At 40.6% G+C, this 11,425-nt stretch overlaps 1 protein-coding gene across 1 annotated transcript; it reads right to left on the bottom strand.

The window, feature by feature from the left end:
* Positions 1 to 1,166: 1,166 nt before the first annotated feature.
* On the bottom strand, positions 1,167 to 11,052 carry TMEM184C (transmembrane protein 184C). Its single transcript, XM_082281777.1, has 10 exons — positions 10,767 to 11,052; positions 8,853 to 8,983; positions 8,719 to 8,755; positions 7,720 to 7,925; positions 6,725 to 6,799; positions 5,840 to 5,933; positions 4,787 to 4,899; positions 4,014 to 4,113; positions 3,387 to 3,558; positions 1,167 to 2,970 (listed from the first exon to the last, which is right to left on the bottom strand). Exons 1-10 carry the CDS (start codon positions 10,881 to 10,883, stop codon positions 2,678 to 2,680), a joined length of 1,338 nt encoding a protein of 445 aa, XP_082137903.1. The 5' UTR covers positions 10,884 to 11,052; the 3' UTR covers positions 1,167 to 2,677.
* Between the last annotated feature and the right edge of the window lie 373 nt (positions 11,053 to 11,425).

Consider the following 11,425-nt stretch of genomic DNA (forward strand, 5'->3'; position numbering starts at 1 on the left):
AAAAAAGTGCTTCTTAAACACAAAACCCAAAACCATGATCCATAAAATTTTAAGTTAGTCTGACACAACTACACTGGGCAGGTGCATGGTAATTGCACCAGAGTGTAGTTTTATAGGGAAGTGTTTAGGGTTCTTGTGTAGGAAGACCTGATAAAAACCATGCAGAGTGGGCTAGGTGTATTTATTAAGGTTTTAGTAACTAAGATGAAACCAAAATTACTTCAACACAAATGAAAGACATTCTAGTGTCCTTGAGTAAGGCAAGAGCAATCCTTACAACTTCTGATTAAACAACTTGGGGAGGAGATTTGGCATGCCATAAAACAACAGAGGAGTAATATGGTTAAGAGGAAAATTAACTATTTGCAAATGAGCTTTTTATATAATCCTCATAGGTTGTGCTGTGGAATACTGTGCTAGTGGTTTTCAAAAGACAGAGTAGGTATCGTTGCAAGATTTCTATTTTTTAAATTCAATAGCAGTCTTTAGGGAAAGCTATGGTCCTATAAGCTACTGCAATTAAAAAAATAACTTTTCTCCCATAAAAAAACCCAAATAAGCCAGAATATTATATTGTGCAAATAGAATAACTGAATAATAATAAAATAACTTAGTAGCTTTCCAGAAGTACTCTGAAAGAAGCAACCAAGACACTTAAATAGCTGTTTTCCTATCCAGGTCCCCTCAGTACCTTACTGAAGTTTTACACCAGACAGACATAAGTTCAAGTATTAAAAAACTTTGTCAGAGTGAGGTTTTTGAAGAGCTAGAACGTGGTAGCTACTCAGCTTCCAGCAGCCCTGCTCCCTCAGATAGTACTCCTACCCCTGCCCCTTTTCACCTGTACACGTGCAGGAAATCAGGTTATTTCTGGTAGTGGCTACAGTGAGTCCCAACACATTGTGAATCTGTATGAGTTGTTTCCTTTTAGAGCAAAGCTATTACATGCATAAGGTGATAGGTGCAATCAAGCACGGATAAGTAGATTCTGATTCTTCGTAAGCCCAAACAAGAACTCCCTGTACAGCACAAGCCATAAAATAGTGAAAGCACAAACTCTTGTAGCAGTTCTACTTAAGATCCTCCTCGTCCTCGAGGACAGTTGTAGTCATGTGTCATTCACACTCTTAAGTTACTGTAGCAGTAAATCAAATTGATAGAAGGTGAACAGTTTAAATAAAATCTTTAATTGCTTATTTACAACAAAGGCAATGAGTTGGCAAATTGAAAATCATGATTTTCACTTACTAACTTCAGATACAGCAAGTACATTTTCAGCTATAAAATATGCAGCCTAGTGAGTAAGGCGCCATATTTACATCACACTAGTACTGCAAAAAAAGCACTTAAGATGAATTTACTGACAGCCAGAAGTTAAACATTTATCCTGGAAATGCTAACAATGCTGAAAAAGAAACTTAAGATCTTGTCCTTTAAAAAGTAGTGCTCTACTGGTTTGGTTGTTTTTGTCAGATTGCAAACATGCAGTTAATAGTAAAAATCTGATAATGGGATAAAAACAATACCATTCTGACATTGTCACTTCTTGCAAAATAACATTTTGTTACAAGTGTACTGCTTCTTGGGCTGAAATCTAGTCTTAGTAACTCCTGTATTAGACTAGCTACATAGTTACACCTCAGCAAAGGTCTTCTCTGGGGGAAAAAACCAGCTATTACATTTGAATCCAGGCTATACTAGAAGCATAATACAATCACACAGACACAAATTTAAAAACACAAATAACTACAGACACAAGATATCCTGCTTTAACAGCTTAAAAAAAACTTAAGTGTTAAAGAACTTACTGCAGCCCAAAATAAATAAATCAGTTTTGTTTTCTACTTCCTTTTTGATACCCTTCATTCCCCCTCCATGTATTTTAAGGTAGTAACCATTATTCTTATTTTAGAAGGATAGGGAAAAGAATAGTCAAGGTAAAGTATTAATCCAAAACTTACCATCCTGGCTGTCTCTTCTGGATATAAAAGACTTACAAACTATGAGCTTCAAGGACAACAGATACACCAACCATAGGATCTGGGCATGGACTTTGATAGCAAGGCCTGCAGGGAATGTTTTCTTTGTAGAGGTTCTTTACTAATGCTTTGTAGTAACTATCTTCATGAAGGGACTTGATTTAGCTACATAGGAATGGGAAAGAAGGGGGCACCTGTACAGAAGCTATCATTTCACCCACACTCCATTCAGCACTGGAAGTTAACCATCATTAAGAGAAGCAAAGTTAACACAAACAGTTTTTGCTACTGCCCTCCTTAAATTACATTCTTCAAATTAAGCTTTCCCATTGCTAATAGTATTTGCACTTCCTTTTTATATGAGCAGAGGATTTTTTTCAAATGTTTCTTCTGCACTAATGAAATTCAGTGTAATTTTGATATGATGTGGAAACGTTCAGCAGTTTAAGGGAATGATGCTTAAATTTATGCAGAAACCTTTACAGTGTGCGTGTTTCATATCCATGGGGTACTCACAGATGCTCACATCCATTACAGATTCTGGATTCAGATGTCAGTTACAGCCATACCATATCCTCTTCCTGTCCATGCAGCAGCTTTCCCAAGCTTTTCAACTTTCATCCTTAATAATACATGTTAACAGGACACATGTGGCAAGTATGTAATGACTCCTTGACACATTCAAAGAAACAGCGAGCTTAACTTTTATCCAAAGCTTTCCCTGCTAAGTTGTTCTCTAGTTCAGGTGATTCCTCAGCATCCTGACTGGCAGAAGGGTTAAAAATCCCATCGACTGCAGGGGCTGTCGTCGGTGTTGTGAGAGGGGTCACAGTGTGTCCAAACCCCTGATAGTGACCCATGGGTGAAGATGGCATTGAAGAAGCATCAGAAATTGGGTCTTGAGTAGATGAAGACAGTAAACTTGTATGCTCATTTTGTTCATGATCCTCAGCAAAAAACATTTTCCTTGGCTGGCCCAAAACTGTCCTTCCTAGAATTATGCAAAATGAAAAGATTATTTAATCCTTCGAACACCAGTTTTTGAACACATCAACTCTAAAACAGTCATGTTAAATTAGAAGATGACTCTTTGTTTTGTATTGGTTTTACATGGGCATTGCTAGTTTTAATAAAGAAAAGGATGTCTTTCCATTTAAGAGAAAAACAAAGTACATTACTTACCTAACCTTTTCTTTTTAAAAGAAAAATTAAAAACTAGACTCTAAGTCAGTCAGGAATTCTGGAAAGAGCAAAGTGCCAGATAAACCATGAAACCTTATAGAGATGCACCTGTCACTGATTGGGTAATAGAATGTTCTCAGGCTACTATAAAGGTGGGCAAGAGTGTGACCTGAAGCTGGAAATACAGATGCTGTTAATAGATAGTACAAATCTTGTCTTACTTACCAACATTTCGAACCTGTTCAGATATATCTGCCCTTAGATCAGAAATATCCCACATTGCAAGGAAGGAGTCAAAGCATGAGCCTTCTTCAGCTTCTTGAACATAAGGTTTATAGGAAAAACTGTAGTGATGTGCAATAGCAGCCAGAAACATCTCCACACAAATGATAAAATCCTGCAATGACAGAGACACTGACTTAATCATTCATAACTGGAGAAAAATAGTTCTGGGTTTCTTCTATAACTGGAAGGCTACAATTACCCTGGAACACTGACATTGGCTACTTTTACACCAGGATATTCTTGGCAGCCTTCAGAGAGCCATACATATAGGACTTGCTTTTAACAGATACTTAAGAAGCAGCAGCTCTACAATGAATATCTGCAAGAAAAAATGCAAGGCTATCCAGACATACTTCACTGGGGCATATTCCTCCTGCCCAATATATGGATACAGAAGTGTTGAAGCATAAAACTCACATGGGCTCATTGGCTGAAACTTAGCCCAGCTTAGAATAAATCAGTACTAATCAAGCCCATGTTAATCACAGTATGATAATATTTCCTTGAGATCAGCTATGTCATCTTACATATAACCATTCCTGCCCAGAAATAACCATCTGCTCCTACCTGTAAGCCTGTAGCCACAGCTTCCACACTTTGCCAATCCCAGGTGTGTTTCTCAGAAATAACACCAACTTTCACCAGCAATGCAATGAGCACAGCCTGCCTATAAAGACAATTTATTAGAAGAAGTATTTGTGTTAGAATTGTAACAGTAGTGCCAAAAATCTGCAAGCAAATCTGGTCATAGGTATACATAGTAAGAATCTTACAAAAAACCTTTCTGTTTATATCCTTAGATTTTAAGAGGAGGAAACAAACTTAACGTGTCATTCATCCATGACCCTAAAGACCAACAGAGAAACAACCAAAGGGGAGTTTTTTTTCCAGTCAGTCATTAGAACAAGTTGCTTCTCTTTCAGGGTATTGCTGCAGCTCAGAGAGTAATGCTCTGGTAGTCAAATACACTCCCTCATTAGCAGCTAACTGTGAGCAATGCTTAAACAGCAATTTTTATTTAACCTACAGTAACTTATTTTGAAAAAGTAGGGGTTTTTTACTTTAAAAAGGAAAAACAAAATTTAGTTTTGAAACAACTGCAAGTAAAGATTCTAAAATATGTTCTTCAGAATCACCTTACAAAAGAGCAAGTCTAAAAAATAATCTTAAGTGAACAAGACTGCTCTGTCAACACATTGTACCCTCTTCCCCTCACTGCAGCTCACTAAGATTATGGGTAGATTTTTTAAGGCCTTTAACCTCAGTAACAAATCCAGCCTTTTCAGCTCTTTTATGATCCACCCTAAGAGCAAGAAGTCATGTGTAAATAATTCGCTTACCAGAAAGAAACAAAAACTACCATCTTCACACAAAAGAACTTGCCAACAGGCTGGATAGGGTTCAGTTCCTCACGCAGTACTTTATAAAACAGCACCAGACAATACATGGCAAACTGACAAGGAAAAGAAAATTAATGAACGCTTTCAAATCCTTGTTTATTTTGTGAGGGAGTTGTTTTACATCATCTCTACAGCTAAAATAGGTATCACAATATGATACAACCTTAAAATGCTATCTGTGTTTTAAAAATAGAGACTTTGGATTTATGGGATCTTTGCCTTTCTGTTTTAAAGCAATTTTTTTTTTTATTCCTGAAATTCCCATCATTTCAACCAGGACACAGAGTTCGTGCTGCTGCTGGGACTGTTGTCACAGCAGAAAGCAATTACAGCTCCTTCTGTAACAGCCACCCATCAAACACAGGGGTGGCAGTAAGGGGAGGACAGAATTTCCAAATGATCCCCGTTGTCATGCTGTTCTGGCTCCTGCTGCTGTTGCCAAGAGAAATAAAACCAATCCATGGACTCCAAAATGAAACTCTCAATTTTAGGGGCCGACATCTTACGCTGATATTATCTGACAGCTGAAAAGGTGTTGGGCAGGCCAGAATCTCAGCACTGCACACACCATTTTCATTTTTCCTGTGAATCTTATCACCAGCTTTTTAACACAGAATTTTTAACATATTTGATTCTTTGCATGTGTGCTGGGAGGAAGCTGTGGGGGCAAGTGGAGTCATCTCTTCCAGAGAGGAGCAAGTCTGCAGCTCTAATGCCTGGGCCATACCACCTCACCCACCAAATAATTTGGGGTAGAAAGGTACTTGCTTTATGAAGCTTCATAGTAAAAAAATTACAAGTTTTAGATTATCTGTTTTTTCCAGTGGTTTTCATATATAATATCTAACACACAGCAATTTTGACTTACAGTGGAAAATATTCTACATGTAAGAATTACAAGACATTAACACAATCACTGCCAACGGTTCACATAGAAGATTCACATAATACTGATGACTTCAAAGAGCAGAAAGATGTACTCCTGATACTCACTAGTTGTGACATGTTGTTAAGTATAACCAGGTAAGTCCATGCATTGTTGAAGCTGAAGTTTCCTTCATCATACACTCCCACTAGTTCACAAATTCTGGAAGAAATTTTTAAAGTTAATCTATGGAGTAATAGATCACTTCCCTCAAGTGCTACATCTTCATTACATCAATCAACTCTTAGAATTCAAAACCTCTTCTGGTACTCAAACATGGGCAATGGGGGCCTGCACAAGAATCAGTTTCCAACAGCATATATATATTTTTACATATGTATATATATAGAGAGAGAGAGATAAAATATAGAAATATTTATATGGATATTCATTGTGAGTAGCAACTTCTTCCACAGTCCCACAGAATTAACAGCAATGACCATCAATGTAAAGCTCATGAAATTAAGCTTTCAGCATCATCATTAATGACTGCCTACTATGCCTTTACAAACACAGGCTATATGATATGAAGGCACACAGTCAAGCTTGTCACATGCAAAGTTTAATAAAATTTTAAAGATTACATGAGACCTGTCTTTAAAAATACTCCATTGTTAAAGTCAATGAAAAAAATGAAGAGGAAAAAAGAATCTAAAAATTAAGAGATCATAAAAATGTGTTTCCCACCCCAACAGTACTTCACATTCTATCCCACTGATTACATAGAAGCTGGCATTAAGTATTTATTATTTCAATTCTGCTAATAGTCATTTGCTATAGAGAACTCATAAAGAAATTATAGGTTGATTCAAATTGTTGGGGCCCATTTAGCATGTAACACCAGTCTGCTTTCAAACTGCCTTGATTCAATACAAAGGGCATGAATATTCTTTCCAGTGTAACTCAGAATCACATTCTGAAGATCAATATTAATTATTTATCAGTGTACTTACAAAGCAATAATGGTAGTAAACGGTCTGACAACAGTGTACTGCAAAACACCCAGTTTACATCTAAATAATAAAACTCTGAAAGAGAAACAGAGAGTTCATTGTACAAGGATTTAAATACAATTCAGTTATGGAAGATTCCTATTCTCAGCAGATTCACTAAGGTAAATTTTTATTTTATGGTAATTTCAACTTCTGCATCCAGGACTTCAGATGTTACAGTATACAGTGTGTATACATGAAATACACAAAAGAGCTGGACTTTTACTGACACATTACAGGAAATACTCAATGATTCACTTATTTTAGCCATGAAAATCTTCTGGCTGGGCTAAACAAAGAGAATGTAGTTTTTTCTGTGTTTGAAGATGTTTAAGAAAAACTCTGAATTTAAGGGTAAGAGACTTAAAAATGAGAATTGGTTTAATCACTGTTAAGATCACCAAAGCACTTTGCCCATTATGGCAAACTGTATAAAGAAGCTGCGATCACTGAAGCCCACCTTCCCTTCCCCTCACCCCAAACAGTTTTATAAAAATCCCCTAAGACAGAGAGATTTTATCAGTTTAAGCATTCAGAAATTAACAGTTTAGGTGCATAAGGCCTTTCACCTTCTCTTCACCTGAAGTAAAAACAACAGGTTACCCAGTCTACTCCCAATTCCACATGAGGTTTTTGGCAAATATTTTATGATAACAAAAGCAGCAGATTCCAGGAGACCTTTCTAAAATATTTTTCAAAAATAAGAAAGTTTTGTTTAGCACCCCCTGAGTCAATCAATGCATGTTGTTAGTAGCGAAGTCCAATTCACACGATGTTTTACAGCTTGATGGTCACACACCCACAGCTGCTTTCAGCAAAGGTTTGCAGCTGATTAAACACAAACAAACCATAAACTGACTCTGTCAAGCAGCAAAAGTTATGCTGCTAAATATGAAAACAAAATGTTTGGATCTGCCTATACAGCCTAAAGCTTGAAGATGTCATCATATACTCACTCTCCCATAGCCCACGATGGACAGCAACAGAGAGGGGGCAGGTGTCTCTGCTGGTCTTTCGCTTCTATTATTAACACGAGGTTTGGGTACCGGTTGGTTAAGTAATTTGAAAGAAAAACCATAAAGTTATAGATGACATAAGCTTCATAGCACTCTCGACATGTATCCACATATATTGCAATCTTGGGGTATTTCAAAGCTATCCACTGCAAGAAGAGAGGTACACAAGAGGTTACGTGCAAGAAAGACAAAAGGGATTCCAGCGACAACACTGGTTCAGCAAGCTCATGAGCCAGCAGGCACTGATCAAACAGGGCTGGGAGCATTGGGCTAATGGGAGAACAATGCTATAGCTACAAAGTAACATTCTGTAAAAACACACACAGAACTTCAGATTCCACCTGTAGTACACAACTCTCTCAACCAGAGTTTCAGACCAAAAAGGTTTCTTTTTTTTTTTTAGTGAAACTGTGGTTATGGATCAGCTGTCACAGGTCTCAGTTTCTGAGTATCACACTGCTGTTGCACTCTGCAAAACATATTATCCTTTGCCCCCTGAAGCAAAGAGGAATAATTTTAGCACTAAGCATAACCTGGGAAAGAATTTTTGTAATAAGCCTAACTTGGGTAAGGAAGGTACGGCACTGAATTATTTCTGAATTTTGAGTCAGCTCCTGGATCAGCTTGGTTTCTGCTTCTGCTCTTAAGATGGAAGGACCAAAAGCAGGTTTCTGTCATAACCCCTTCCACATCTGTCATAAAGGATACTCAAGGACAGGGTTAAGAAAGGTTATCAAAAGCAACCCCAAATCTCCAGAAGAAGAACATAGTATGACTAGAACTATGCTGCTGACATACTCCATAAACAGGAATGGACAGAAGTTTCTAGGACTACCACCCTACCCTCCATGCAGCACAGTTTCTGCTGTGACACTGTTTTCCCTCACTCCCACAACAAACAGAATTTGATTGGGCTGTTAACAGTAAGAGAACACTTACACTGTCTAAACTGTAAATCGGCACCATCCACAGAATCCTGTTACAATAACAAAAGAACATTTTATGTTACTAAAAGTATTTTTAGTTGGAATTAAATCCAATATTTGTAGCATAGGTAAAAAGTGAAATATTACCTTATTATTGGTTTCTGTAATTCAGGTTGAGTATAATGGACTAAGTGTTGTAGTATCCCCCAGAGAGATATTGGTATAGTCATTAGTAGAAATATCCCAGCGATAAACCATGCCTTGGTATGAATTCCAACCTTGCAAGATCAAAGTTTCAGTTTTAATACTTTCAAGTATTTCAAGTACACAAAACATTCTACAAAAACAAAGAAATGCCCAGTACTTAATTGACTGAAACCCACAACAGATTCCTTGCTTTAGGTCTGGAACTTGTCTTGATTCAGTGCTGCATTATAAAGTTTCTAAAAACCTGTGGATTTAAAGATTTTTTAGCTTTAAAATCAAGTTCCAACTAATAATCAATTAGTTTCATTTAACAAACTGAAATACATATGAATGTATATACACAAAACCACAGTGTCTGCTAAAACACAGGGCTGAAATTTTAAACCAAAGCTCTCTGAAAAATAACTAATAATCCTAAATACCAAAACCTGAGAAACATAAGAGACTCTTCTCAATTTCTTTTGATTCTCTTCGCTAATCCCCTACTTTACATCAACATCCCATGTTTTCTGTTGCTTTCCAGTTTTGCTTCTGATCAGTTTCTCTACAAGTCTCAGACTTAATGGTATAACTTCAATATAAACACCCATTATGCTGAACATGCATTATGCATCAGAAAATTCTAACACATTCAAGACAGATCTTACTGTCATTAAGTCCTGAAAATTATACCCTGAAAAAGCCTACCTCCAGGGGCACAGACCTGTATCATATTGAGCAATAGGTGTATTTTAAGGTTAAAATTTTACTTCTTGTTAGAGAAGCAATGTGATCATATGTGTGTGCAATTCACACACCACTATTATGGTACCACCAGCATGAAAAAGGAGCTTCTCTACCAGTAAAGATGTTCTACTAAATTCTCCCTGATCAGACAGAAACACCTTTATCAACACCAACATTACTATAGTTTCAAAACCTGAGTTCTTGGATGAACTTATGGAGAGAGCCAGGCTCTTCTTGGTGGTGCCAAGCAGTAGGACAAGAGGCAATGGCAGAAACCGATGCACAGGAAATTCCACCTGAACACGAGGAAGAACATTTTCACTGTGCAGTGACCAAGCACCGGAACAGATTACCCAGAGAGGGTGTGGAGTCTCCCTCACTGGAGATACTCCAGAACCATCTGGACACAATCCAGTGCCATGTGCTCTGGGATGACCCTGCTGGAGCAGTAAGGTTGGAGCAGATGACCCACTGTGGTCCCCTCCAACCTGACCCATTCTGTCACTCTGTGACTCTTGGCTAACTGGAATTTCTTCAGAATTGTACCTGGCAATTGTTGGTGTTCAAGCACCAACTATTATGGAAACAGAAATCGAAACAAACAGTGCCCTGTTCCTTTGTTCACTAGGTTCCTTCCCTGTTCCTAGTTCACTAGGTCTTTAGCAGCAGGACAAATGTATCCAGCAGCACCACGGCACTTCTCCAGCCTCTCCATTCACAGAATGGGTCGGGTTGGAGGGGACCACAGTGGGTCATCTGCTCCAACCTCCCTGCACAAGCTGGGTCATCCCAAAGCACCTGGCACAGGATTGCGCCCAGGTGGCTCTTGAATATCTCTGGCAGGGAAAACTCCACACCCCCTCTGGCCAATCTGTTCCAGTGTGTGGTCACTGCACAGTAAGGAAGTTCTTCCTCATGTTCAGGTGGAACTTCCTGTGCATCAGTTTCGGCCGTTGCCCCTTGTCCTATTGCTCAGCACCACGGAGCAGAGCCTGGATCCATCCTCTTGGCACCCCCGCTTTCGATACTGTTAGACGCTGATGAGGTAACACGTTTCCCGCTGGATCCCGCCCGGAGCCGAGCCCGCTGCCAGCGGCCCCGGCGGAGCGTCCCGGCCGCGCCCCTCACCTCCAGCTTCTGCAGCTCCCACACGCAGAGCGGCACGACCACCAGCAGCCCCACGATGTAGAGCAGCACCACGAGCGGCCGGATCCATCGCCGCCAGTTCCCGCAGGTGCACGGCATGGCCGCGGCGCCGCCGCCAGCGCTCCTCGCACCGACCTCAGCGGGCCGGCAGCCCCTGCGGGGCGCGCATCACTAGGAGGGGCGACCGCCTCAGCTCCGTATCCCGCTCAGCTCCGTATCCCGGCTGCGCGCTGTATCCCCGGCTCGGCTCGGCTCGGCTCGGCCCCGTCCCGCCCCGGCGCTCCCAGCCCTGCCCTGCCCCGCTCACGCCCCCGCGGCGCTTCCGCCCGGCACTGCTTCCGGCCGGCCCGCCCCGGCGGCCTCGCTGATTGGCTCCTGGCCCTGCCCATCACCGCTGCCCCGCCCACAGGGGGACCGCGGGGGGAAGCGTGCGGCCGTGCCACCCTCCGCTGAGCGAGGGTTGGTGTGTTCCGGGCGCCCCCCCCGCGGCCGGCAGTGGGCTGTACCGCGCGGGACGAAGCGAAGCGTTCCCGGAGCGGCTGGAGAGGGGGGGGTGCGCGTCAGGGAATGTGCGGGAATGGCAGGAATGTCGGCTAAAGCAGAGGCACTGCTCTGAGTGCACTGCTCAGCACAGTCCCTGC

Source organism: Coloeus monedula, assembly GCF_965178545.1.
Source record: "Coloeus monedula genome assembly, chromosome: 5".
Classification (NCBI taxonomy): domain Eukaryota; kingdom Metazoa; phylum Chordata; class Aves; order Passeriformes; family Corvidae; genus Coloeus; species Coloeus monedula.